This window comes from Alternaria arborescens (assembly GCF_004154835.1).
Source record: "Alternaria arborescens strain FERA 675 chromosome Unknown contig_13, whole genome shotgun sequence".
In the NCBI taxonomy this organism is placed as follows: Eukaryota; Fungi; Ascomycota; class Dothideomycetes; order Pleosporales; family Pleosporaceae; genus Alternaria; species Alternaria arborescens.
The window spans coordinates 466,630-494,474 of NW_021167868.1; the positions used below are offsets into that span (position 1 = coordinate 466,630).

The 27,845-nt window shown below is 52.6% G+C and overlaps 9 protein-coding genes across 9 annotated transcripts; 3 read left to right on the forward strand and 6 right to left on the reverse strand.

The window, feature by feature from the left end:
• Positions 1-224: 224 nt before the first annotated feature.
• AA0111_g6291 (hypothetical protein) lies at positions 225-1,863 on the reverse strand (the record flags this gene model as incomplete). The annotated part of the gene is made up of 5 exons (XM_028652497.1): positions 225-317; positions 371-775; positions 831-1,408; positions 1,468-1,753; positions 1,807-1,863. 5 exons carry the CDS (start codon positions 1,861-1,863, stop codon positions 225-227), a joined length of 1,419 nt encoding a protein of 472 aa, XP_028506253.1.
• An 805-nt stretch (positions 1,864-2,668) lies between these two features.
• Positions 2,669-4,218, reverse strand: AA0111_g6292 (hypothetical protein; the record flags this gene model as incomplete). The annotated part of the gene is made up of 2 exons (XM_028652498.1): positions 2,669-3,835; positions 3,901-4,218. 2 exons carry the CDS (start codon positions 4,216-4,218, stop codon positions 2,669-2,671), a joined length of 1,485 nt encoding a protein of 494 aa, XP_028506256.1.
• A 2,129-nt stretch (positions 4,219-6,347) lies between these two features.
• AA0111_g6293 (hypothetical protein) lies at positions 6,348-9,530 on the reverse strand (the record flags this gene model as incomplete). The annotated part of the gene is made up of 1 exon (XM_028652499.1): positions 6,348-9,530. One exon carries the CDS (start codon positions 9,528-9,530, stop codon positions 6,348-6,350), a length of 3,183 nt encoding a protein of 1,060 aa, XP_028506255.1.
• Positions 9,531-11,780: 2,250 nt separating this feature from the next.
• AA0111_g6294 (putative ABC transporter ATP-binding protein) lies at positions 11,781-16,102 on the forward strand (the record flags this gene model as incomplete). Its single annotated transcript, XM_028652500.1, has 6 exons — positions 11,781-12,572; positions 12,622-13,965; positions 14,464-15,050; positions 15,102-15,716; positions 15,765-16,032; positions 16,082-16,102. The coding sequence occupies 6 exons, from the start codon at positions 11,781-11,783 to the stop codon at positions 16,100-16,102; spliced, it is 3,627 nt and encodes a 1,208-aa protein (XP_028506250.1).
• Positions 16,103-17,917: 1,815 nt separating this feature from the next.
• Positions 17,918-19,318, reverse strand: AA0111_g6295 (Adenosylhomocysteinase; the record flags this gene model as incomplete). The annotated part of the gene is made up of 2 exons (XM_028652501.1): positions 17,918-19,095; positions 19,147-19,318. 2 exons carry the CDS (start codon positions 19,316-19,318, stop codon positions 17,918-17,920), a joined length of 1,350 nt encoding a protein of 449 aa, XP_028506249.1.
• A 487-nt stretch (positions 19,319-19,805) lies between these two features.
• AA0111_g6296 (Homogentisate 1,2-dioxygenase) lies at positions 19,806-21,278 on the reverse strand (the record flags this gene model as incomplete). Its single annotated transcript, XM_028652502.1, has 2 exons — positions 19,806-21,162; positions 21,211-21,278. The coding sequence occupies 2 exons, from the start codon at positions 21,276-21,278 to the stop codon at positions 19,806-19,808; spliced, it is 1,425 nt and encodes a 474-aa protein (XP_028506252.1).
• A 548-nt stretch (positions 21,279-21,826) lies between these two features.
• Positions 21,827-23,184, forward strand: AA0111_g6297 (Fumarylacetoacetase; the record flags this gene model as incomplete). Its single annotated transcript, XM_028652503.1, has 2 exons — positions 21,827-22,781; positions 22,832-23,184. The coding sequence occupies 2 exons, from the start codon at positions 21,827-21,829 to the stop codon at positions 23,182-23,184; spliced, it is 1,308 nt and encodes a 435-aa protein (XP_028506251.1).
• Positions 23,185-24,142: 958 nt separating this feature from the next.
• Positions 24,143-25,814, forward strand: AA0111_g6298 (Phenylacetate 2-hydroxylase; the record flags this gene model as incomplete). The annotated part of the gene is made up of 3 exons (XM_028652504.1): positions 24,143-24,361; positions 24,429-25,062; positions 25,114-25,814. 3 exons carry the CDS (start codon positions 24,143-24,145, stop codon positions 25,812-25,814), a joined length of 1,554 nt encoding a protein of 517 aa, XP_028506248.1.
• Positions 25,815-25,922: 108 nt separating this feature from the next.
• On the reverse strand, positions 25,923-27,254 carry AA0111_g6299 (hypothetical protein; the record flags this gene model as incomplete). Its single annotated transcript, XM_028652505.1, has 1 exon — positions 25,923-27,254. The coding sequence occupies one exon, from the start codon at positions 27,252-27,254 to the stop codon at positions 25,923-25,925; it is 1,332 nt and encodes a 443-aa protein (XP_028506247.1).
• Between the last annotated feature and the right edge of the window lie 591 nt (positions 27,255-27,845).

Genomic DNA, 27,845 nt, shown 5'->3' on the forward strand with positions numbered 1-27,845 from the left:
CATGACCAGGTAACTATATGATATGTGATGCAAAAACTAACAAAGCACAGGCAACCCCAGGCGTCCATGCCTCAAGATAGACTAAGTTTTTATGAGTACATCGCCATGCTTCAAACGCCAGGGTATGTTAGGAAAGGTAAAATAGATAATCAAAAAATGTAAAAAAGCAAACATGAGATTTGAGATGGGGCTCCAAAAACCCCTCGTTGCCGCAGTCATGTGTTTCAGAGACCTTCGTCGCTGCAGTTATCACTGTCGTTATCCTCCATGTCGGGTTCATCGACCGCCCACAAGATGAAAGGTCCGTTGTACTCTAGCTATGGATAGTCAGTATGCGTCAGATGATGGAATCCACCATGGGGCCACTTACGTTACGATGACCCTGCTCCGAAGCAAACCACCATCGACCCAGAATGATCCGGCCACCTGGCAAAACAACGCCCTCATATGCCCAAAGATTGTCCTCATTTAGGTTGTTGTAGTCCTGGGTGAAGTGCTTCATGAAGGTGATGCGCTGCCAGCCAGGGATACCACCTTGAGGAGGCAGAATGTTGAGCCATCCAAGAGCCATGTATTCGTCGTCAAGGTCCTCGCCCTTGCCCTCAAACTGAATGCTGGATGCGGTAGATCTAGCTAGACTCCGGCCTTGAGTTGTGATGCCTTGCTTGCCAGTGTCGTTCGTAAGCGAGCGGAGACGGTCTTCAAAAACGGAGGGCCATGGTAGCCGGCGACCATCGGGCAGGACACTATCTTCTGCGAAAACGAGCTCGAGAGACTGCATGTGATCAGTGAATGTAGGCACGGCTCCGAAGACTTCGAGAATAGTGTACCTGGATTTTGCCTTCGTCAACGTTCTTGTCGATATACACTTGCTTTCCTGGACCTTGTCGTCGCAGCTTCTGGACCTCAGAGTTATCAAGAAATGAGTATGTGCCCTTCCAGTACTTGCTCAGCGGCTGAACACCAATTTTAAGCTGTTCTCGCCACGCTGAGGGCTTCTGGGTAGCGTCTAGCCCTTCGATCCTGTCGAAGAGTGTCTGGGCGTTCTCGTTCATCATGTGATGACGGAAGAAGCTCATGGCGTGTAGCATCCAACCGAGGTTCAACTTTGTGTGATCGTAATTGAAGAGTGGAGCAGCAGATGCAGACAGGTAAACTGTGTGCTGCGATTCCTCAAAAGCAAAGATGTTGTGCTCCAAGCCTTCGATGTTAAAGACAAATTGAGAGCACATAAGCTTCACCGCGGCAAGCCCATCATCAATGTGCTTCAATGCGCCGGGTGGGGTGTCAGGGGCGCGTCGGTCGGTATTAAGAAGGCGAGATCTGAGAATGAAGTCCAGGATGTGAGCGTGATTCTTGCAGCGGAGACGGCCATGCTCGTCAACTGTGGTAGCTCCTTGGAATGACTCTGCTTTGTGTTAGCATACGAGATTCGTGTTTAGTTCTTGAGGGTATGGTTTGACCTACCATTGATCATATCCTTGAGCATATTGACGACCTGTCTCTCTCCTTGGCGAATGCCATGGAAGAAGGGGTATTTGATCCCTCGTCTAAGCTGCTTGGAGCGACGCTGGTATACGCGACATAATTGCAGATTGTTAAGACCGTCCTTGAAGTCATACTTCTCGCGATACTTAGCGCGCCAGAAGGAAAGTCTGTCTGCATCAATGGCATCGTTTGTAGAATGGCAGATCAGGCGATAATTCGCAATATCCTTGTCGTTGTCGAGTTCATGAACGATGGCCTTGTTGAGCTACCGCAGATTGTCAGCGTCTGTACATTCATATGCATGTCGGAGATACACACTTCTATAGGTAGAGAGTCGAATGCCGTAGCAGTAGTTGGGCCCAAAGGGCGAGACATGTTGATGTGAATGACTGGTATGAGGTCAAGAGATTGAGATATTCAAGGTTCCAATGCAATAGAGGAAGCGGGTTGGTGGAAGAAGAAGGACTGGCAATATGTGAGGACGATATACGGTGGAGAGGTCACCCGCACTAGCCGCGAGTAAAGGTACGTTCCTATTGTAGAATAAGAAGTGAGGGTGGCAGGGATCCAGCTAACCGTAGATAGACCTCGCAAAATGACGTGAAGGTGGAACTCTGCCTACCATGCCCAACTGAGCAGCACCACACACCAAATCCAGCGGCTGTGTCGGGTTATGTGCTTACTTAAAGCTCCAAGAATGTCGTCAACAATCAGCAGTTCGGATCAGGCGGGACAACTGAGGTCTTCCCCAGCGATGTGATGAGAGCGGCGGTGACGAAGAATTGCAAACGATGGTGCTGTGCTAGGATGCGTATGCACGCGGAGGGTAAGGTTCCAACGAGGTGTTGCGTTGAGGTTAGCTACGAACGGTGCAGGACGGTGCCGATACAGGAAGCATGGCCGATGATTGCATAATGAGAATGCGAGGTCGAAGACGCTGAGAGCGGTTGCGGTCGCCATTGCTCGTCTTCCATGTGCCTTCCTAGGAAGGTACAGCCAACGATACACAACCCAATTTGAAGGTTGGTAGGATGTCCGAAAGTCGGGTATACGTTTCTGCTTGATATCAGGATTCAATAGCGAGTGGTACAAGGGGCACGTCGCACGACTACAGCCTTGCATTGTGTATACTGTGACTACACAAACATGATTGTAGTGCCCTTCCTCCTCCTCATCATCTTCAGACCAGCGCGGCAACTACAGCTGCACCAACAGTCCAATAGCTTCCACTCCCAACGCCCCATCTCACCGCAGCACCAGTAGTCTCGCTCGGCTGAGGCGGACTTCCAGATCCTGTTGGGCTCGCGCTCGCACCGTCTCCAGCATCCTCCGCCTCGCTCACATCCGCAACACCACTGCCATCTTCTCTCGTAATGACGAAGATCTCGCCAGTAGAATCCGAACTCATGAATAAGCGACCCTGGGTATCCCACGCAAGACCAACGGGTCGGAAACAAGAGCCAGGGCAGGCCGAGAGGTCGGAGTTGGAGACAATATCAATGGCAGCTGTGGTGCTGTTGGCAGGTGCGACTGGCGAGCCGTTACCGTCAAACTGGACGAAGCTGAGTTTGTAGCCGATAGGCTCTTCACGGTTCCATGAACCATGCATAGTTATCCATGCGGCAGTGCCATTGGGGTTGAACTTGATATCAAGGGGAGCCATGTGAGCGTCGAACGTGATCCTAGGAGCAATACGATCATTCTCGCAGAATGTGTCGTTCACAGTTGCGTTCTGATCTCCAATGGCAAACTGCTGGCCTGTCATTCCGCCAAAGTCTGGGATCTCGGACACATTCCATGCTGTGAAGCATGAAGGATAGCCGTAGTTGCCACCCTGTACATCGCTTCCGGTTCCATTGAGGTAACCGTGAAAGTTGAGCTCCTCACCTGGGTTGTTCTGATTAATAGTTTGTCCACTTCGCGGGATGTTGTCGACACTGTTCTCGACAGAGTAGATACCACCTGAGACAGGTTCCTCAGCTACTCCCACCGAGTTTCTAAGACCCCAACCCAGCAACAGTCCGCTTGACGCATGATCGTATGCTGAGCCGGTCATGTTGCCCACATTGAAGGCTTTAATGGTTGAGACTCCTGTAGTCACATCCAGAGTCTGGAGATCGATGTTACCTACGCTACCACGGGAGACGAGTAGCATGTCAGGAACGGCCTGGGACATAAGTAGGGTACGTGTAGTATGACCCTCATCGTCTCCCATGCCCTCGACAACATCACGGGATTCAGATGTAGTCTGACCCTGTGACGCATCGTAGTCCCAAGCGTAGACATTGCTGTGAGAGGATGCATAAAGCGTATTACCGTCCTGCGCGAATGCGATCCCATGATTCAACTGTTGTAATCAGTCATCAGAACCATTTCTAGTCACGTCTCGCCCCGCACAACGCGAACACTCACAGAATCATCTTCAACCACACTCTGCACATCACCATCAACTCTAATGCAAGCTCCATCACCCGTCAGCCTCAGCCTGCTAACCCCATGCTCTTGTTCTACAACCAGCAGCCCACCTTCCCGATCGAAAATAATGCCGCGTGGATCCCTCAGCCCATTAGCCACGACCTCGACACGGAAACCCGGCGCCACCGAAGGAGCACCATTCTGTGGGGCAATGGGGCTTGCGCATGCTGTTGCAGCGGTAGATTGCGCTTTGGCCGTCAGCACAACGGAGCATACGCTCAGGCCCACCACGGCCATTAAGTGTTTCATCGCCATATTGAAGTGCTCAGAATGACGTGAGAAGTTGGCTCTCTCGGATGAAGAATTGATTTGGGCAACAAAACCGCTTCTGGCTGATCAGTCCGATGCGTGGTTGGTTAACGAGAATGGGGAAGTTGGGGCGCGATATGCAAGGTACGGGTGTAGTCGAGCCAACAAGGACTTTCTCTCGGTGTTTACGTTGTGGAGATTGGAGGAAGTTTGTTGTTTTGATCACAAACAAGGGTATCCGACCGCTTGTGAGAAGGAACAGCGAGAAGAAGGGCTCCAAAGCGCTGCACATATAGTCACCCCCCTCTTGTAGTAGGTAGTACAGGTGTCATTCGCCTCTCTCTTGGTGTCGTTCCCCGGTGTTGCTTGGCGTGTGCCTTCCAAGACAGGTAATCGTCATCGACCTCGGATGAATGAAAGCGCGGGGTTCTGCGATTTGCCCATTGTCAAACCATCGCAGTCTCAAGTACATGCACATGTAATTGGCGAGTACTGTAGTCTCGCCAATTCGTACTCGCCTTGGTCTTGGTGCATCAATCGTATGTTTCCACAAAGCAGGTCGCGCGACCGTTTTGATGTAGACATGCAATTGTGGAGTAGGGTTATGGAGGCTCTGTTTACCGTACGACCGATACGACCGAGCCGGCCGAGGATATTATTCCCACCCTTGGATGCGTGTATGCGCTTGCCGGGGAGTCGGACCAACAATGGCGGCTAGGCATTCCGAGACGAACGAGACAAGCATTATAGCAAAAATCTGGTAAGCTATATCGTCTGGAAAACAGGAATATGCATCGTGGATGACAATGCAGCAGATTAGGGCATCTCTCGGTTAGTGGTAGCTTCGGCTTTATGACTGCAAAGCGGCATGGGCTTTATTTGTTGTGCTGTTCCAAGAATGTTGGTATAGCTTGATATATACAGTTTACCATTACGGTACAAGTGCAAAGAGCAAATCTTACAATCGTCTGCTATGTCCGCTGTATGGTCCGATGATCTTCTGCAGGAAATATTCGTCCCGTGTGCCTTCGCTGCTCGCTGACCCGCTCGGGCAGAAGCGAATGCGAGTATGGTACGCTGCTGTACGGAGATCTGGCTGTCCGGCATGAACAAGATGCGCAGGCGATCATCAGTGCGTAAAACTGCGCCTCGTTCGCGTTGCCTTGATAACTGGCTCATCAGAAGGCGATGCGTGGGAATGCATTAGTGGTGTGTGATTCGGCTATGGGCCTGCAGTAGTTGGCCTCGCAACAACGGCTCGGAAGCTATGGTAGTTTCAGGAAGACAACTTCAACCAGCAGTTTAGATAGAAGGATGAACTCCGGCGTAACAGTCTTGTAAAAGCAAGAGGCGGTGTATACGAGCTACCTAATATGGTACTGGTAGTTGTTAAGGACTGCACGATGGCCTAGACGCTCTAAGCATGATACCGTTGTCTCGGTTCCGAGAGCTAAAATTGTAGACATCACGGTCAAGTCAGTGGCGCCATTGTGTAAGATATGTTCCAAATTCTGTGGATTCGTGTCTCAAGAGACAGTGACTGTGACCGTCAGGTATCAATGCTATGATTTTTGAGAGGACCCTCGTTGTGATTCAAGATATCGTAGATCAAGAAAGACAAAGGAACAAAGAAACAAAGAGAAAACCCTCAACCCGCTTTTGTACATGACTGGAACGTGTAGAAAAGCGGCTCGCGAACTGCGCGGTATGCCCATCCCGCCAGGAGAGTATTATATGCTCAACTCCTCCACAAAGGAAACCCAATCCTGAATGCGCCATAATCTTCCATTAGACAAAACACATGCGCTTCGTGTAGCATGCCTCCTCTTTTCCATGTGTATCCTGGCCGGGAGATGCTGCAACTTATGCAAAAGGAAATCGCAAATGCCATGTCGCTCCAAATGCAGTACTTGGCCTGACGTGATAATCGACGGCTGCGTAATTAATACAGGGAAATAGTTGATCAGGCCGCGAAGGCTTGATCCTCGCTCGAACGCTCTGATCCAAAGTGAAATATCTAGAAGAAACTTTTGTTTCTTCCCACAAACTTTTGCCCAGATGCGTGTGACCAGCACGAAGCGAGTCGTATGCTTCTTTTGAAATGCTCGTAAGTCGCGTCGTCTTATCCTGCGAATCTACATTACTGTCATGAGCTTCATCTGAGCCGCAAGATCCGCCTCTTGTTGATGGATCGTGCCAAATGGTGGCTCCTCGTGTAGGGGGCTCGTAAGAGGGCTGGAGTATAAGCCCTCTGCATCCCTGATTGTGTCTTTGACCTTGCGCGTCAACGTGCTGACATATGGCACGATACGTCGCAGTGTCGAGGTATCGAAAGGGACTTTCTTCGAAGGGGTCGAAGGTATGGGAGGCGCGTCTAGGAACGGTTCATACACGCTCCTCCTCTTTTGCAGCGCTTCAATGACGGAGCGCGCTTTGGCTTCTGAGTCTTTGCGGGGTCTCGTAGCGATGGTCTTCGACTCCTGGGTAGCGGGGGTGGCGTCAGCCTCCGATTTAGCTGGTATCGGTGAAGACTGCGGGGTAAAGATTCCATTGCTCGAAGGAAGGATAGACTTCCGCAGCGGGCGCGCCGATTGGGGCGGGTTCTTGGTGCTATCCTCATGAGGAGAAGATGATTTGCGCCTTCTTCTTCCATGGCTAGGGCTTGCAGATGGGTCTTCAAAGGCGTCTTCGTCGAAATCAGGCGATGATGGTGGTGAGTCGTGAGCAACATCCTGATGATCGGCCTCCTGATCTGCAAGCTCAATCATTGCATCCACTTCAAGCCACATGCCGGAGGGTGTGCCTTGTATCATACCAAGCGCAACAGCGCGTACTCTTTGCTCTTTTAGTTCTTCGATTAACAGACCCCATTCGCGCAAGAGACTGATGTTTGCAAGAACATTGTTCTGTTGCTCTTGTATGCTCTTCGGCACGATCATTGCTGAGCTACTGTCCAGTCCAGGAGAGCTTCCGTCCTCAGCAACAGGCTCCTCGGTGAGTTCGGAAAAGTCAAAGTCGTCGTTCCAGTCTTCGGTGACACCCTTGCTTCCCACACCCCAGGTGCCAAACTTGTTTGTAACTACTGTGTTACGTTTGCCAGTCAGATCCGGGACCACGGGCACACTCTGGCTGCGAGCGTGCAACCCGCTAGGTACTCGCCGACCAACAGATCGACTGCCTCTGCGGTCTGCATCCTTCTTTCCGTGCACTGTACGGGGACGCGGCGGTGTGCGGTCTCCTGAGTTCTTGTCTGCAATTTGCTGTTCAGACCAATCGAAGATGCTGCTGCGTGCGTCCTTGTCACCAAACTCTGATGTGGAATGTTGTGGCGTATTTGGGTTGGTAGTGAAGCCCGGTGCGAGTAGATGCGTGTGCTGTCGCAAAAGAGCCACAGGGTTGGCCTTGTGGTTGACTGTTGGATGATCAACCCAGGGATCCTCATCATCTGCCTCTTCTAGTGACCACCTACTACTGTCGTCGTCGTCTCCTGCGCGCGAGTCCCATTCCAGCGTGCCAAGCGAAAGCGGCTTGGGCATGCTCGGGGAAGACGACGGTATCGCCTTGGGGAAGAGCGGCGCACTGTGTGTTCGAGTGACACCGGGCGAGTCCTGCAAGGAGCGTTGGGGGCGCACTGTCCGCACGGGAGTCGATATGCTCTCCTCTTCCTCGGCGATGCTCTGGTGGCCTGCGACACCATTGACCATTGGTTCTCCAAACGATCCGGGCGGCAGTAGATCTCGTAGGGCTGTAATCTTGACCTTGGAGGGGGGCGACTCGTCGAATATAGTCTCAATGCGAGGCCCACGCGCGCCAACGGTTGAGCCTCTGGTCGCACCCGTGCGCAGCGAATCAAAGACGGTCTCGCTCTGGACATCAGCGTCGTCCTCGTCGCCGGACCCTAAGGCGCGAAGTTCATTATCAGACGAGCCGACCAATGTCGAGGCCTGTTCTGAGGGGGCCATGGAATGACGCGAGGCCCGAACTCCCGATTGCGCTAGAGTAGGGGATGGTGGCGCTTGATTGGCGCCCGGTGCGGCTGAGGCCAAAACATCGAGCTGCTGGGGCATTGACGCCAAGGCCGCGCCAGCAACGGGATCAGTCGAGGGGAAGGTAGGGAACAAGGGCGACGAGACAGGCCTGCTCCGAGAAACATTGCGGGCAGGTGCTGTGTCAGTGGGCCCAGCGGACGTGGCGATGTCGCGTCTTGCTGGGGTTGGGTCTGTCACATCTCGTCGACTTTCTCCATATGAGGTGCTGTGTGGCCGTCTGCTCATAGTAGGCAGAATCGGTGCTGAGTTGACCCGCTGGGTTGCACGGCGGGAAAGTTTGGGTCCGGGCACTGCGACAGTTCGCTCCTTCCTGGATGAGAGGAAGGAGGTGATGGAGAAGGAGCGTTTAGGTCTGGGGGCATTCTCGGGTTGTGATGTGGAGGGCCGACCGCGAGTTTGGTTTGTTACTTTGGTAGCAAACGTGGCCGCCATGCTAAGTGGCGTCTCTGGTCGACTCACGAAGAAGACGCTTTCGGCATCGTCGCTTGTCGAGTCGTCCAGATCCTCTACGCCTGCTACGACCGATCTTGCGAGCACGAGCATAGGCTTGTGCTTCTCGTCTGGAAATATCCTCCTGAACCCATTTGCATATGCCACTGAACCACGCCGCCTCGCCAGTGTCCGTTCCTTGGTGATCCTCGCTGTGAAAAACTGTGTGTATTCGACCTCACTGTCGGTGCTCGGTGAGGTCTGTTGTTCGTCTGTTGAAGTATGTTCGGCCGTCATGGATAGGCGCGCGCCGTAGTTTTGCAGTGTTGCGTTGCGTTGGTGGCTGGTCGCTGGACGACGGAAGGACGGTCGGAGAGTCGCAGAGCCCAAGACAGGCGCTTCATGGGGCCCGCGCACTGACGAGGCGCGCTTGACCAGCTTGTTGCGCGGTACTGCTGACGTAGAGCGTTTGTCGATTACGGGCACGGTCGAGCCGTCGTGCGAGAAGGCCATTGAGCCATTGGAACACGAGACGGCTGGTGACAGTGGAGATGGGCTCGTAGCCCGGCTCGATGAGTTGGAAATAGACGAGAGGCGCTTGATCCACGAGGCTCGTCGCGTTGGCACGTATCTTGTCGTGTCCACGTCAGACACACTCTGCTCGCTCGAAGGGTAGTTGTTTGCGCTGCTCGGCAATTGCAGCGCCGCATCGTCGCTCGTCTTCCTCCTTACGATTCGCAACTGGGAACGGCCTTCCTGGCTGAGTCGACTCGCAAATGACATGCGCGAGGAAGGGGCGACGGGTATGGGGGCACTGTAGGAAGGCGCAGTCGTGGTCATGGCAGCAGTAGACATTGGATTAAGACCCGGCTCGAATGCCGGTGTCGCCTTCTTCTTATTGAGGTGCGACGAGTCGAACGGGGCCTCTCGTCCAAAGGCCAAGCCGACAGAGGATGTACCAACGACAGTGGCAGTGGCACAGAGCTGTATCACAAGGGTCCGTCAGTCATGGCGCCTAGTCAGACTTCTTATAACAGAGGTATATTGAGGTAGGACAGGCTTGGTGCAGCCATTCTCGGATTAGACGCAGTAGAGGTGTCGATCAAGACATATCAAAACAAATCAAGGGCAGCTGCAGCGCGTACAGAAGATCCATGAACTTTGAGATAGAGAAAATGCAGGGTAATTACCGTTGGAATCGTTTTCATTCTCGTAGGAAACCAAGCCGCCGGGGAAAGGTCACTCGTCGAGGCGCTTGTGACGACTTGTCGAGCATTATGGCATGTCAGGGTGCCGGTGAACCAGGGATCGCGAGCTGCACGAGTAGGGACGGTGGGAGTGGAGGGGCTCAATCAGGCGCTGGGGCAGGCGTACTGCATTACGAAGCGTAGTAAAGGAAGGACGGCACAAGCACCGCGACGGGCTGAAGCAGAGAGGTGGAGCTCGACGAGCAGCGAGCGGAAGACTGAAGAGAATCCAGTGCTTGTTGCTTCTGGGATCTACGTACAGGGCTACCCAGCTCTCTTTGGATTAGCGAGATGTCGCCGATGAGGGCTGATAGCGGCAGCTCGACTCGAAACATAACACGGAGGCACACAGACCCCATGCCTCACTTTGCACCGTCATAGCTCCACGCTGCGTGCAAAGTCAATCTCATCAGCCAATGCTGCATGATATGCGACGTGCCCAAGCAAGAAACCTATATCCATGGACAGTGAGGGCCCGCTGCGGTGCGCGGTGCCCAGTACCACGACGTTGCGCGAGTCGGCCTAGGACAAGCTCTAGCGCCGAGTAACAATCAACAACAATCAGGGACATGGCGCAGAGAGGCTGGAAGAACCCCTCTGCCGTCAGAGCTACCCAAATATAGTGTACCAGCGAGCATCCCGGGCGCCCGTCACAACACACGGTGATTGGCAGCCGGCCGCTGAACTGCCTGGAGAGACCCCTGTAGCGCAGTGGAGATGTTTGCTGATCGCGGCGTACGCAAGTGTCAACCGGCTTATGTAGTCCATCGGTGGTAGCGAAGGCGTGCCTTAGACTGTGCAGCCACGGAGCTATCGCATGCTACCTCACGAGCACTCGGTACAGTCAACGGCAGAGAGACCTTGGTACCTACGAGCATGGCCTTGCCGTATAGATATTTGTTGAATCGGCTGTTTCGGGCACCAATTGCCCTTGTGGGAAAGCTGCTCATGGCCACGATCCTGGATAGCCGAAACGCACAGCACGTCAGCCCCAGAGCGGAGAAGTCGTGAGCAGCGGGAACATGGGTTGAGGATGGGACGGAAACGGTGACTGAGGCAGCGAATTCTGCACTCGGGGGATATCTCCGGCAAATGCGCGCACGGCATGATATATCCACCACGGGCCTGTAGCCATCTGTGGTTCTGAACATGATTTTTCTGAGGCCAAATCAAACGACATGGCCACATCACGGGTTGCATGCCGTAGCCAAGGCGGCTCCGTGTCCGGCCCAAGGCAGCTGGAGCATGACTACGACGGTCAGGATAGACTCCAGACGCTCTGGCAGACTATCGAGGCCGTTGTGCCCCTCCCTCTAGGCATAGCGGCCGCACGTTGGAGCTCATCTGGCAGACGGCTTGCTGGGCGAGCTGTGCGGTGCAGAGCCCAAGGTGACTGTGCGATGCGTGCTGTCCTGCGGGCACACAGAGATGCGAGTAACCGGGACAATCCCAGAAGCACATCATTGCTAAGGCGCCTCCAGACGCGTGGTGCAGATCCGCCAGCTCTGCCAGTCCACAAACGCAGAGATGGGTTGTCATGTTTGATGGGCTGTCGGCGTCGATGCCCTGATTGGCCGCCGCCCGCTCCTTCCAGAACCGCCGCCACGCCACATTTGGCTCCCCACGTCAAAATGTTCTTTGCCTTGGACAAACAGCCGTAGCACCGCAATAAGCAGAGACCGCCCACTGCCCCGCTATTACACTGTGACTACCGGAAAAGTCTCGATAGTACGATAGTATTGCCCGCTCGCCGACCAGGCCAGCGCCACCGTGACATCGACTGCGGCAGACGTTGACTTTGTCGGACAACGCACCACCCAGGATCTACCGCCAGCCCGCGACCATGGAAGCTGAAATCAGAACTCAAATCCCTAACATTGACCCCGTCCTGTCAGAGTACTCAGCGGGGTACCTTACCCATGCCGCCAACCAGTTCACTTCCGACTCGGACCCCAATGCCCCCTCACCGCTCGAGGAAGCTGCTGCCACTGTGAGCGCCCTGCTCCTATCAGCCTCTGGAGATCTATCAAGCCAGAATGAGACGAGTATCCAAAACCTTGTTGACAAGTTCATCTCCCGCCTGAATGCCGCCAATGGCACCGACGGCGAGCGCCGCCAGATGGCACCTTCAGCCAAGAAACTCGACCAGGCTATCCACGTGGGCTCTTCCAGGAACATCTCCTCCACGCTAGGTCTCGCTGGTGGCGCCGTTGATCTCGAGTCTGCCAACACACGTAAAGTCGAATCCAGAGTCGACCGCAAGAAGCTCGAGAAAGCTGAACGTAAACTCCGTGCTAAGCAAGACCGTAAAGAGTTCAAGAATGTTGAGTATGAAGCCTCCCGACTTCTCAACGAGCCCAACGAGGCGCAGAGCTATGAAGAGTTCTACATGGCCGTCAACCCACTGCAATTGGGTGACACTGCCTCGAAGAGCAAGGATATCAAGATTGACAGCTTTGATATCTCTATGCCTGGATTACGTATCCTTACCGACAGCTCTCTCACGCTCGCATATGGCCGTAGATACGGTCTGGTAGGTCAAAACGGTATCGGTAAATCCACTTTGCTTCGCGCCCTTGCTCGCCGTGAGGTCGCTATCCCTACTCACATCTCGATTCTTCATGTGGAACAGGAGGTTAGTCAGCATCCCCATCTCTATTTGCAAAAACTGACTTTGGACACAGATTACTGGTGATGACACTCCGGCGCTGCAAGCTGTCTTGGACGCCGACGTTTGGCGCAAGCATCTCCTTAGGGAGCAAGAAAAGATTAGCAAGGAGCTAGCTGAGCTTGAAGAAGAGCGTGCTAAAATGGCAGATACTTCTGCAGATGCCGCCAAGCTCGACACTCAGCGCGAAGGTCTAGATACTACTTTGAGCGACATACATGCCAAGCTCGCAGAAATGGAATCAGACAAGGCTGAGTCTCGAGCAGCAAGTATCCTCGCAGGTCTTGGCTTCTCACAAGAGCGACAGCAATTCGCGACCAAGACGTTCTCTGGAGGATGGAGGATGCGTCTGGCACTTGCACGTGCGCTCTTCTGTGAACCTGATCTACTATTGCTCGACGAACCGTCGAACATGTTGGACGTCCCCTCTATCACCTTCTTAGCGAACTACCTTCAGGGTTACCCAAGCACCGTACTTGTCGTATCCCACGACCGAGCCTTCTTGAACGAAGTAGCAACGGATATCATTCATCAACACTCTGAACGACTCGACTACTACAAGGGTGGTAACTTTGACTCGTTCTACGCGACCAAGGAAGAACGTCGCAAGACAGCGGTTCGCGAGTATGAAAAACAGATGGCCGAGCGTGCGCATTTGCAGGCTTTCATCGACAAGTTCCGATATAACGCCGCCAAGTCTTCTGAGGCCCAATCTAGGATCAAAAAGCTGGAGAAGATGCCTGTTCTTACTCCCCCAGAGGCAGCATACTCAGTGCACTTTAAGTTCCCAGAAGTGGAGAAGATGTCGCCTCCTATCATTCAGATGAGCGGCGTCACCTTTGGATACAGCCCTGACAAGATTCTGCTGAAAAATGTGGACCTTGATGTGCAACTCGACTCCCGTATTGGTATTGTGGGACCCAACGGTGCCGGAAAGACAACCGCATTGAAGCTTCTTATAGGAGCTCTTCAACCCACCACTGGTATCATCTCGCAAAACCCACGATTGCGCGTAGGATTCTTCGCGCAACATCACGTTGACGCACTGGATCTGAATGACAGTGCCGTTGGCTTCATGTCAAAGACGTACCACGGACGAGCAGATGAAGAGTATCGTCGTCACCTCGGTGCCTTTGGTATTACGGGTATGACAGGTCTGCAGAAGATGGAGTTACTGTCAGGAGGTCAGAAATCGCGCGTTGCCTTTGCGTGCCTCGCGTTACAAAACCCGCACATTCTTGTGCTTGACGAGCCGTCTAACCACTTGGATATTGAAGCTATGGACGCGCTTTCGGATGCTCTGAACAAGTTCCAGGGTGGTGTACTGATGGTCAGTCACGACGTTACCATGTTGCAGAATGTATGCACAAGTTTGTGGGTGTGTGATAACGGCACGATTGAGCACTTTGACGGTACTGTCAAAGATTACAAGCGCCGCATCACAGCGCAAGCAAACGATGCGGGAGTAGTAGCGAAACACTAGAGACGGGTTGAAAATATTACATATGTGACAGTAATGAACACTTATCCATGCTCGAGAAAATTGAGCCTCTTTGAGACATGCTTCGGTCCAGATTGCAGTTACAAGTCTTGGTGTTGCATTACTATGCCGGTGGTAACAACTCACTCCATTGTGCCTGCCCTTCGGAAGTTGGAAGGCACGCTAGACCCAAACCAAACGCCTGGACTCAATAACCACTCTCCGCGTCCATCGTACCTCATCACACGCACCACATCTCCCACGCAGCACAGCAAGCAAACACTTGCGTACCTTTCACCTCGAATTCTGTTCCACCTAAATGCGCGTAGCTGCCTCGTGGTGCCCACGCGCTCAGGTTTAATTGACAGCGGCTACTAGCGCGCTTGCCCCTTCGAGCTCATCATCCGTCTTGTCCAATACACAACCACCGGCACCTTGTCGCGCACGCAGAACTCCAGTACAGACGGCTTGTCCGTAGTCACTCATTTGCATCCGAATCCCACCGATCGCGACTCCTCTCGTCCGCCCTACGCCGTCACCGCGCCCGCCAGCAGCACCGCAGCATTGACGACAGCCGGCGAATCACCCTACCCACCTCCCTTCTCCTCCCTCTTCTTCCCGTCCGAGGACGCTGAGGAACGCAGCAAGCCCGGTGAAACCACAGAAGACGAATCGCCTCCCGCATTCACATCTGCGCCTGCCTTTACCGAGTCATCCTCGTCTGCTGCCACTAAAGCCGCCCTCCCATCCGACTCCAAAGACGGCTCTAGTAGCAAAGACGTCGACGACGGAGAACCACCGCCGCCCTACAGCGAAGGATCAAGCCCGCTCGAGTCTTTCACATACGTAATGGCATCCGCAGGAGGTCCCGCGAGTATCATTACTCAGGTGTCGCAAACAACAAACGCAGGACCGCCAATCAACACACTAGGTGGATCAGATGAAAACATTACTTTGGAATTGAGGTAGTGACACCGCTCACCACACGCGATACTGGAAGCTAACTCGAGATTTAGGGGCACGCGGTTCACTCTGTCGCGAGACGAGCTTTTGACTCTCCCTGAGTTCGTCCTCCTCTCCCTCTTTCCCAATGGCCTGCTCCCAGATGGGCACATGAACTCCTACCACGATGGAGATGTATACCCAGTCGACGTTGGTAACCCCACTTCTTCTTCTTCCCCTTCCATTCCCTTGGCTCCAGCAGCTAAGATCCTGTACCACCTTTCCAACCCCGCATTATATTTATCTGACAATATCTATCCTTCACAGTATGATCCAAACTCTTTACAGTACATGTTGGAGTTCTTCCGCACTGTAGCCCAGACCATTCCCGCGTCTCCTCCTTCGCCGACCGCTGCCCCCGACCATGCTGCCGAAGCTGTACCTATCGAGCCTATGCATGGCTCCGCTAGGGACATGCTACAGGATCGCGCTGGTATAATTGTCCTTCGCGAGGACCTCGACTTCTACGCTATCCCGCCGCACCGCGATATAACTCAGCCTGAGATGATTGAAGTTAAGCGAGCTGCAGGTGAGGCACTGCTAAGACAGGATGGTATCTTCTCCGGCCTCAGGAAGAGCGAAGAACCAGGAACGACCGAGCAGCACCTCATCGAGATGTTGACCGCAGGGTAAGCAAGATACGGGCAAAGTAGAGACTAGCAGCTAACAACATCTAGCGGCTTCAACCACGACGACCGATGGGGCCATCGTGCCGGCGAGCCTAACAAAGCCGTCATTTGCAGCATCGCCCTTGCACGCCTGAGAACGGACATTAAGGGTAATGATCTTGCTAATAGCAACGCTGTTGGTATGGCGCAGAAGCTGCTCCTCTTCTGGAGGAAACCCGCTCGCCGCTGCTGGTGGGAAGGTGTTGAGCTCGACAACGTTAGAGGTGTCGAAGGCAAGCTCAAGGTGTGGATAAGGAGAGTCTGGACGCTCGAAATGGTACGGTTGCTCTAATCTGCAAGCACAACTTCCACTGACAACATTCTAGAGCGTTATCGGCCTTCGCTAGGGCTTTCGTCAGGGCCCCCGCTACGTGTGGCGTATCTTTTCTTGACCTTGGTGGCGTTTCCCTGTTTACTCTTGACGTTTCAATCGCGGCATCACTACCGCCGATGAAAAGCACCGGCTGGCTCATCGTTTCCTATTGTTCTTGATACCTCTCTACTTTGGTTCATCATCACCTATGGAGACTAAGGCAGATGCTTTCCATCCCATAGCAAGCGTTGGCATCATAAGGGCTTCTTGAATTACATTGTTTTTCTTTTTAAGATAATCTACGGGTAAGGACGTACATATGCTTTGTATAGCAGTAGTAGTAGCGGCAGCAAGCGGAGAATTTAGGCCCGCAGTAAATTGTAATATCTCTTGTCAGTAAATCCCATTTTCTCTAATCCCATGCATGCCCTACATTTCTCGTCAGAACTCAACTCATTAGCAGCAGTCCAACTTTTCGTGTCACTCAGCCTCAGAAGTTATGTCGTGGTCCCAGATACCTGGTTCGATAAAGGAAGAGGGAAAGTGTGGTGAAAGAGGAAGCCTGGGGATCCCAGCTGTTCAACAGGAACACAGCATTTTTCGATGTGGGGTTAGTTTGCGGATGGAAAAGCTTATGACGCCACAAGAGAAGAGGGGAGGGGCAGTTAAGACATTGTGACATGTGAGGCTGAATTCGGTACCGTAACCTCGTACCTTGCATGCTGTGCGCGTGGGGAAGGAAAGGCACAGCATGGTGGCTGCATGGAAATTTCATGTCGTGGCTGTGGGATGTGAGACCAATATGGATTGGGGAAGTGACATGTTGTGGAAGGGAGATGATATAGGAACAGGGCGTATTGTCGTTTGGTTATTGGGCATTGCACTCGTAACTTTATGACTGGGTTCATTGGTTCTGCATATCATCTATTCTACAACCAGTTTTGTCAGTTGAAACAAGGATGGAAGTCATGTGAACTGTTCATAAGATTTCGTATATGATTTCAGGAGCATGACCACAGGAGCCTTCTACGAACAACCCAAGGAAATTCTAGATGCAGCTCGCTGTCATGAACAGGAAGAAAACTCTCCGGTATGGCGATGTGAGTTGGTATTCGGATCTCCGTGCATAATAACCCAATGGACACTATAGCAACCGTCATCTTCCACATCGCAATATGGACAAAGCTACTTCTCAATCTGATACATCGAAATTCAGCGTTTTCGTCCTCGGAAGTCTAGGTCACAGCAGCAAAATGTCCGATCCGATGTCAAAGGTAAAACATGCGTCTAGCGGTCACACTGGAACGTTGGGCAACGTTGTGTGTACGATCGGCTGTTGGGTTTGACGTATGCGTGCAGCACAGCATGGATGTGGAGGACGATAATGAACAACGTTTGAGGTTGAACATGCACTGCAGACGTCAATACGTCAAAAAACGGCTCAATGGATACTCTTGCATATCTTTGGAGCTGGGCAGGGGAAGTAGGTTTGTGTAGCTGCACGTTCATCACAGAAGACATCATAAGTCAAAAAAAGTTGTTGTCGACGTGGACATGGAGGCCCGTCATTATTGTTCATTCCTCAGTCCACCGTCACATTCGGTGCACTGTTACTGTTCTTGCGCTGCGTTTAAAAACGCAGTCTATCTCATCCATGTCGCACTCTTACATAGGGTATCATCTTCGGTATTGACCATGGTTGAAGGGTCAAGTGATGATGTGCAAACCAACGCCTTTTGAAACCCCGCCGAGCCCCGGGCTCGATGCTATGCCGTTGAAGACAAAGAACTTTTCGAAGTGGTATCATAACGTCGTGTTGAAACTTCCCAAACGCTGTACAGTAAGAAATCTAGTAACGGTAGATGTCGCTCTTGAAAGGACCCTCAACAGGGAGACCAAGGTACTCGGCCTGGACATCGCTGAGCTTGGAAAGCTCAACGTTGACGTGTGCCAAGTGGAGAAGAGCAACTTGCTCGTCGAGAATCTTGGGCAGAACGTAGACGCCGACATCGAGCTTGCCGGTCTTGCCGAACTCGATGTACTTGTTGCCGAACTCCTCGTCAGAGGCCTTGTACAGCATGATCTGGGCAAGGACCTGGTTGGTGAAGGAGCAGGACATGACGAAGGAAGAGTGGCCAGTGGCGCATCCCAAGTTGACGAGACGGCCCTCAGCGAGGAGGATGATGTAGCGGCCGTTGTTCATCAGGTAGCGGTCGACTTGGGGCTTGATGCTGGTGACGGACTTGGCGTTCTTCTTGAGCCATGCAACGTCGATTTCGATATCGAAGTGACCGATGTTGCAGACGATGGCGTCGTTGGGCATAACCTCGAAGTGGGCGCCAGTCAGAATGTCACGGCAACCAGTGGTAGTGACGAAGATCTGACCCTGAGGAGCGGCCTTCTCCATGGTGGTGACCTGGAAGCCGGAAACGGCGGCCTGGAGGGCGTTGATGGGGTCAATCTCAGTGACGATGACACGGGCACCCATGCTGTGGAGAGCCTGGGCGCAACCCTTACCGACATCACCGAAACCAGCGACGACGGCGACCTTGCCAGCAATCATGACGTCGGTGGCACGCTTGATACCGTCGACGAGAGACTCACGGCAACCGTACAAGTTGTCGAACTTGGACTTGGTGACGGAGTCGTTGACGTTGATGGCGGGGACGAGGAGACCCTTGCCCTTCAACATGCGGTAGAGGTGGTGGACACCGGTGGTGGTCTCCTCGGAGACACCGTAGCAGTCCTTGAGCATCTCAGGGTACTTCTTGTGGACGAGGGCAGTGAGGTCGCCACCGTCGTCGAGGATCAAGTTCAGGCTCTTGCCATCCTTGAAAGCAGTGAGTTGCTGCTCAAGGCACCACTCGTATTCCTCCTCAGTCTCGCCCTTCCAGGCGAAGACAGGTACGCCAGCGGCGGCAATGGCGGCGGCAGCGTGGTCCTGGGTGGAGAAGATGTTGCAGGATGTCCAGGTGAGCTCAGCACCGAGGGACTTGAGCGTCTCGATGAGGACGGCAGTCTGGATGGCTGCGACGGGTTAGCGATGTGCAATCGCAGTGAGACGGGTGTGTAGCATACTCATGTGAAGACATCCAGCAATGCGGGCACCCTTCAATGGCTGGTCCTCAGCGTACTTGCGGCGAGTCTCCATCAGACCGGGCATCTCGTTCTCGGCGAGCTCAATCTCACGGCGACCGAACGCCGCAAGACTGATGTCGGCGACCTTGAACTTGTGGGCGGGGGCAGACATTCTGGCGGTTTGTTGTGATGTATTGGGGGTATAGAGAAGGGAGAGGGAGTGTGAGGAGGATGAAGAAACAAACGTTCGAGGGAGAAAAGTGGGAGAGATAGCCCCGCGCTCTAGCAGTTGTTGACGCTAGTGGACCCTTAGACTTTGCTCCACATCGGCAGTTTACTGGACGAAGACAACTCACCGCCCGAGAACAATACTAGGACGCGTTGATAAGTCTATTGATGCGATTGGAGAAAAACGTGCAGTAGACCTTGGTTCTAGTTGGTAGCATCCATAGCACATCCATAGATGCGCGTACACATGGTCCAGTTCATCCTGTCTTCAAACCTCACGCTGCGGGGCATGAAACGACACCCTGTTGAGCATTTGCGACGCGCCACCTTCTCGATACGAATGCAGTAAGCTCGTTCGTAAGCACCGAATATCACCGAGTTGATCAACTACGTCCAAACGCTAAAAGTACAACACTCCGCTCTTGTCGAGCTCAGGTATAGTGAGGCACTTGGCCTTTATCGCCCTCGGATCCTGCCGCCAGCGGTGAGACGCCGTTGTCAATCTTCTTAGGACCAGGCCTCTTAAAATGCGGCTTCAATGGTTCCCAGCTTTCCGCATTGTAGCCCTCTTGTATCTTCTGGCACTTTGTGAGACCCCAATCCGTCACGCCAATCATAAGACAGCTCTCGAACATGAACGCCATGCTTCCCTCACCCACCTTGTTGGGTTGCAGATCGACATTAGATGCTTTCTCATGAGTCGCAGCATCAGGTCCATGTCCTGACATGACATTGTGAAGAGAAGCACCGGCGGGCTGGAAACCTCCACCAGTCTTCGCGTCGTACTGGCCACCAATAAGTCCCATGAATTCTGACATGGTGTTGCGGTGGTACCATGGTGGCCGGAATGTGCCCTCAGCAACTAACCACCGTGGCGGGAAGATGACAAAGTCGGCTACTGCTGTGCCAGGCCGGTCTGTTGGCGCAGTGAGAACGGTAAATATGGACGGGTCTGGATGGTCAAACGAGATGGATCCTATGGTGTTGAAGCGCCCAAGATCGTACTTGTAAGGGTAGTAGAGTCCATGCCATGCGACCACGTCGAACGGCGTGTGTCTCTGCTTCGCGGCGTAAAGATGTCCGGCAAACTTGGCGAGGATGCTCCATTCCGTTTCGGTGTCTTCATCAAAGTCGGCTATGGGCGCTTGGAAGTCTCGCGCGTTGGCGAGGCAGTTGGAGCCGATAGGTCCCAGCTCAGGGAGTGTGAAGTGGCCTTGGTATAGCTCCAAGATGTAGCCTCGCACAGGACCTTCTGGCAACGTGACACGGTACCGAATGCCTCGCGGTATGACGCATATCTCGTTGGGACGTACGATGAGGCGACCCAACTCGGTTTGGATGTCAAGCACGCCATGTTGGGCCACGATCAAGAAGTCGCCGTCAGCCGAGTAGAAGGCCTCATTGGCCTCCATATCTTTCCCTGCCGCATAGATGAAGTATCCAACACCCGACTTCATTGTAGGGTCACCAGCACCAGCCACTAAATGTAGCGAGTGCACCCAGTCTACCGTCTCATCGAGATCGAAAGGGTCCCATCGTAGCTGATTTGGAATGTAGTGTATCTTCTCCCAAGGTTTATTCTCGGGGTTCGTGTTGAAAGTTTTCGACTCGCGAGGTTCGAAGTTGCTGTGTCCGCACGAGGGTAGGATGCGGTAGAGCCATGTTTGCTGGTTTTCGTGACGCGGGGCTGTAAAGGCAGTGCCTGAGAGCTTCTCGGCATAGAGGCCATATGGAGGCTTTTGAGGAGAGTTTGCGCCGATTGGCAGCGCGCCTTCTACTGCTTCAGTCCTATATGTCATTAGTAGAAATTAATAGGCCAAGGTCATCTAGCCATACTCATGGTAGGAGTTGAAGCCATTCTGATATCGGTATTTCTCCTTAAAGGCGAACTGGGTAGACGGCATTGTGCTGTTTATTCACACAGGATCAGTCAACTTTGGGGAACTTTCTTCGCAGACTGTAGTAAACAACGATTCAGTACGCGCACCGAGGTGCTAGACGTGTAAATATCCTTCGCGGATGCTGCGGAAATGCAGGGTCGCAGTAGCCGTAGCAAGCTTTCGCTCGGCCATGGCGCAGGCGCGAAATCGCGAGATGCGGTAATGGGCGGCTTCGCATTCCGTCGTTTGTCGCGTCGCAAGAGCAAAGCGGAGAAGAGATGCGCCATCGAGAGCGCTCGTGTCGGCTTACCCCACAGGTGGAGAGCGGGTGGCCCCTGTATGTTGGCAAGTGACGGAATCTTCCCGCGCCCGCCTGCACCCTTCTTCCGTCACAAGCCGGGAATGCATCCCAAGCACCACATGGCCCTGAGAATTGCGACTATGGAGCCGAAACCCCGATCCTGGGATATTCCTTAGTCTCTGTGAGCCTTGGCCATCATATCAATCGTCGGGACGAAACTATTGTATGTGAAATTGTTGAGCATTTGCCGCTACTACAACAGACATCCATCATGGCTTCACTGCGATCTTGGTTTAGCATACCTCGTGGATCGCACTTCTCACTGGCGAACATCCCCTTTGGTGTCATTTCAACAGCATCATCCAAGTCACCGCGGGTCGCAGTCGCCATTGGAGATCACGCTCTGGATCTCGAAGTCTTTGCCGCAAACAATGGCTTCTCAGGGCTCTCAACAATACAGCCGCATCAAGCTGTCTTCTCACAATCGTCGCTGAACGCTTTTGCAGCACTTGGTAGGCCAATTCACTCCGTGGTTCGGAAGTACATCCAAGGCGTCTTCTCCGTGGACACGACATATCCGGACGTCCTGAAGAATAATGTTGCACTTCAGAAGCAAGCCCTGATACCGCTAAAAGAAATCAAAGCACATTTGCCATTCAAGATTGGTGATTATACCGACTTTTTCGCGGGTATGAACCATGCTTACAACTGCGGCGTCATCTTCAGAGGTCCCCAGAACGCGCTGCAACCGAACTACAAGCATCTTCCAGTCGGTTACCACGGTCGAGCATCTTCAGTAGTCCCATCTGGAACTCCCATTCGGCGGCCCAATGGTCAGATACTGCTCGATCCTACTGCGGAGAAGAAGGTGCCTGCGTTTAGCCCGTGCAAGAAGCTGGACATTGAGCTAGAATTGGGAGCTTTTGTGTGTGGCTCCAATGAACAAGGAGTGCCAATACCAATTGAGAAAGCTGAGGAGAACTTGTTCGGTGTTGTACTCATGAACGACTGGTCAGCGAGAGACATCCAAGCATGGGAATACGTGCCTCTAGGGCCCTTCAATGCGAAGAACTTCGGCACTACAATCAGCACTTGGGTTGTACTTGCGGACGCGCTGGAACAGTTCAAAACAAAGGGCTTGGACAACGACTCAGAGGTGCTACCCTACTTGAAGGAGAAGAGCGAGAAGAGTGTATACGATATCAACCTCGAAGTTGATGTCAAGAGTATGTCCACAAGCGTACCATCTTGAGTATCACACGCTAATCATCTTCAGCGGCATCTGGCAAAACAACAACGATATCGAAAGTGAATGCACGAAATCTGTTGTGGTCATTCCCACAGATGTTGACACATCATACGATCACGGGATGCCCTTTCCAACCGGGCGACTTATTGGGTTCTGGTACCATCAGTGGTAATTCTCCGGCTGAGTATGGAAGCTTCCTGGAGCAGAGTAACAATGGTAAGGAGTCTATCGCACTGGAAGGTGGTGAAAAAAGGACATTCTTGGAGGACGGGGATGAGATCACAATCCGAGGTGTATGTGGTTCGGATGAGGAGGCTTTGGTTGGTTTTGGAGAGTGCGTTGGTCGCATTGAGCCTGCTTTGAAGCTAAACTTTGCTTGAGCACCTCGAAATATGTGGATTCATACTTTTGACCGTCAAGGTGCAGCATATGAAGCCCTCTAATTGATTGATGCGATAAAACAGTGCTACCACTATCCCATGCTAAAGCTTCTCTACCAGGCTCTTTTTTAGTCAACTCCACATAATCGATGCTGGAGTACTATAGTTTCTTAATTCCCGAACTTTCTGCGAACTGGACTAGCATTGTCGCATGTGCTGATCCCTCGATGTATCGTGCGAAGGAAAGATTCCGCTAACTACAGGCCTTTCGCATCTCCACAACATAGCATACGTCAAAGCATGATCCAGATGCGCTGGAGGAACTTAAGCCTCCCCTGGTAGCACTTTGCTGTTTTAACATCTGAGGTACTCGGCATTCGGCATAATCTTAACATGCTCAACCTTTACAGGCTTCCGCGGACCCGAGGATCGGAGACTGGAAAGTAGCCCTCGAAAAGTTTGCAATACCAACGCGCAAGTCTGAGGCTCTTTCCGCTGCCTCGATAGTTGAACTGCGCTACAAGCTTCTCCATCGTCCCACCGAAAGTTTGTTGTACCCATTATCCCGTCCTGAAGAAGTTAGCCTATCGATAACGCGTCCCGTCTCCGCACCGTCGCGCTAACATCAACACCATCGTTCGCGGCATAATTCCGCTACAAACCACACAAGCTTCTGCGCACGATGACATCCGAGACGGCTGCCCCGCAGCGACGGAGCTACCTCGTTGAATTCAATGCTTGGACCGCTGATGGCCAGTCAAACGGAAGCTAATCATGCTGAGCCTGACCATGGGACGCCGCGTCAGGCTAGGGACTTCCTCTCAAGACAAAGCGCATGGCACTGAAGGTATCATGCTGCTATAAGTGCTACCGAAGGCTTGAGCTCCTTTCTGACTTACAGGTTTTCTTCTCTTACTTCTTTCGCGTCTTGTCATAGACGTTGAGCTTCTCCAACATCATGACTATCCCCATCTACATCGCTGGCGTTGCCGTCTTGGGGTTCTTCTTGTATAAATTGCTATATGGAACGGACACACCCCATATCAAGGGACTGCCAGAAGTCCCTGGTCTCCCTCTCTTCGGAAGCTTGTACGAACTCGGCACGAACCACGCGAAAGTAGCCCAAGGATGGGCAAAGAAGTATGGCCCCGTCTTCCAGGTGAGGATGGGAAATAGGGTAAGCCATAGTCTTTGCAGATAGAGAACACCCTGAAAGGATCGTTAGTGCTAATACAGTTATCTAGAGGATCGTGTTTGCGAACTCCTTCGACTCCGTCCGCCATCTCTGGATCACAAACCAGTCCGCAATGATCTCTCGACCCATGCTTCACACCTTCCATAAAGTCGTGTCTTCCTCCCAGGGCTTTACCATTGGTACTTCGCCATGGGATGAGTCGTGCAAGAATCGTCGCAAGGCTGCTGCTACAGCTCTAAACCGCCCTGCCGTACAGTCCTATATGCCACTCATAGATCTAGAGTCTACCGTCTCTATCAAAGAATTGCTACACGACAGCAAGGGTGGAGAAATCGATATTGATCCGCGAGCATACTGGCAAAGATATGCTTTGAACACAAGTCTGACACTGAACTATGGATACCGGATAGACGGAAACAAGGACGCACCTCTGCTTCAAGAGATTGTAGATGTTGAGCGTGGTGTCGGAAACTTCCGGTCGACGAGCAACAACTGGCAGGACTATGTGCCACTCTTGAGACTGTTCCCCAGCCAGAGCAATGAAGCGATCAGCTTCCGAGAGAGGAGAGATGTGTACATGGATCGACTGCTCAACACCCTGACAGAGAAGATCGAGAAGGGGACGGATAAGCCGTGCATTACCGGCAATATCTTGAAAGATCCAGAAGCGAAGCTGAACAGAGGTACATCAAAAGCGTCTCGCTTTTAGTCTTGTTTATGCTAACACATAGTAGCCGAGATCAAGTCCATCTGCTTGACCATGGTATCAGCAGGTCTCGACACCGTCCCAGGTAACCTCATCATGGGTATTGCATACCTCGCAACTCCGAAAGGTCAGAAAATCCAGCGACGCGCATACGAAGAGATTATGAAAGTCTATCCCAACAACGACGCATGGGAACGCTGTCTCCACGAGGAGAAGATTCCATATATCACTGCGCTATATAAGGAAATCTTGCGATACTGGACCGTCATTCCTATCTGTTTACCTAGAGTTTCAATCAAAGATATCGAATGGAACGGCGTCAACATACCAGCAGGAACAACATTCTACATGAACGCATACGCCGCCGATTATGACGCGGAACACTTCAAGAATCCACAGGAGTTTGACCCGGAGCGTTATTTGGACGTTCCTGATGGCGCGGGAACACCACACTACGGATATGGCGCTGGCTCGCGCATGTGCGTTGGTTCGCATCTCGCCAACCGCGAACTCTTCACTGCGTTCGTAAGGCTGGTATCGGCTTTCGAGTTCACGCCACCAGTGGACCCGCGGGATGAGCCTGTCATGGACTGCTTGGAGGCAAACGCTATCCCCACCAGTCTGACAATGGAGCCGAAATATTTCAAGGTCGGGTTCAAGCCAAGGAACAGGAAGCTACTGGATCAATGGATCAAGGAGAGTGAAGAGCGGACAAAGGATCTGATGTAGATACGTGTTGAGCACAATAACTGCTATATAGCTGAAATCTCTATAGTAATCTTGTACGAATTCGGATCTTACAGAGAGAGCTTTTGTTATGGAAGGCACTAATTGCACCTAGGCCAGGGGCTTACAAGAATCCACTTTCATGGGCGGCAACATGCCCAACTTAGCCATATCCTGATACGTTTCAAAGATGCTCTCCATTGTGTCCACAAACCCATTGAATCCGAACCTACGCACCTTGTTCCCTGATAGCGTGCCAAAGTAAGCAAAATTGAAGTCAGCCATCACCAACATTTGTTTGTCAGCTTCAGGCACGTTCATTGTGAGTTGCCCATTAGACTGCTTCATCATCTCCTCCCAGTCTTTTCCGATTTCCGTCTCCTCAGCCCATCTGCATAGCGGATGCGCCAGCTTAACCTCGATGGGGGGACCGTAGCCCAACGCGCAGTCTTTACCGCCAGCAAGATAATTGCTCTCGTACTTTGACTGATCGTTGTCGGGGCCGACAACATCAGTGCCGAACCATCGCCCAAGCTCGTTCCAGAAACGGTCCCAGCTAATGACCCCACCGTCTTGGGCGTTGAAACGTTGGCATTTGGCTGTATCCTCGAGGACAGCCCACTCGCTCAAGTACCCGGTCAGCCGGGCAGTGGAGTGAGTGTACTCCGACTCCCAGCTATGGAAGTCGGCAGGGTATTGGAGAGGCTGTTTCCTGTGTGCTTGGACAGCGGCGTAAACACCATACGCGAGAAAAGTGTTCATGGCTGCGGTTTGTACTGCGCCAATGACACCTGCCGGCATGACGATGTTCCAGTCTGTCTCAGGGTGCTCCTCGCAGTAGTTGAACAGAAGATCTTCTTGATGGTAGTAGAAGTTCGGGCTGAGGTGCTTGGGCTGAGGGTCAGACTCGACGAGTGGCTGGCGTCCACGGCCAATGTGTACGCCATAGTTCTTGCCACCCGTCTGAAGGAGGATACGTTTAGGCTTGAGGTCAGCCTTTGGTAAAGAGGCAAGGAAATTCCTGAAAAGTGGGACGTTGGCTTCAACTAAGGCTTCTGCTGAGCTGGGGTCCATGTCACTTTTTCCATTTCCAGGGGGTAGGTAAGCATAGTAGAAGACGTAGTCTGCTTCTACACCTGCATCTTTTAGCGATCTGGCGATGTCCTCACCCTTGGAGCTGAGGTTGATGGAGACGTGCTGGAGCCGGGCGCGCTGCTCGTCGGTGAAGAATGCAAGAAGGTCTTTGGAGAATGGCTTTCGAGAAAGCGCGTAGATCTTGGACCAGCGATCGGGAGTATCGAGAAGGGAGCGGATAGTGTTGAATCCTGAGATGCCAGTGGCTCCGCATACAACAGCCTTCAGACCCTTCACGCTTGCATCAAAGGTGGGCAGGTTGCGGTAGATTCCCGAGGTACGGAGAGGTTGATCCAAGGAACTAGGCATGATCGTGGTAAGCTGATGAGATGTTCAGATGATGGGTTGCCGTTGAAGTGTTTGTCTTTGCTTGCCCTCAAGCTGGGTTTCTCTTCCCTTTTATGTTGAAGTCGAGAGCAAGACTAAACGCTCGAAGCCTAGTCCACCTTTGGGACATCGTAAAGATGTAACCTCATTAACACCGAAGCTTAACTCGATACCTTGCGCTATGCGACAATGTAGTCATCCATCAGGCGATGTATCTCGGTGATGAACCCACGAACTGAACCCACGCTCCACGTTGTGACGCAACGTGGAGCCAGTTCTCCATTATTCTTGCTTCGGTAGACCCTCTGCCAAGCTGTAGAGAAGTCCTAGTGTATCTGGGAAAAGAGGCTCAAGACCATTAGTTCCCGGCCGCCACGCACGTCAACACCCAGGTGCATGTCTTTTGTCGTTACAGATCATAAAACCTAGCCTTGTCTCCAAGGCCCCAGTTGAAGAAATCAAGTCCACTGGTGTTACTCATCGTGTGCTAAGACCCTAGGACGCTTAGGTGGCACTTCCAGAATCCAACATCACTCTATGCATAACCTGCTGCGTTTGGGCTTGCCAAGATGC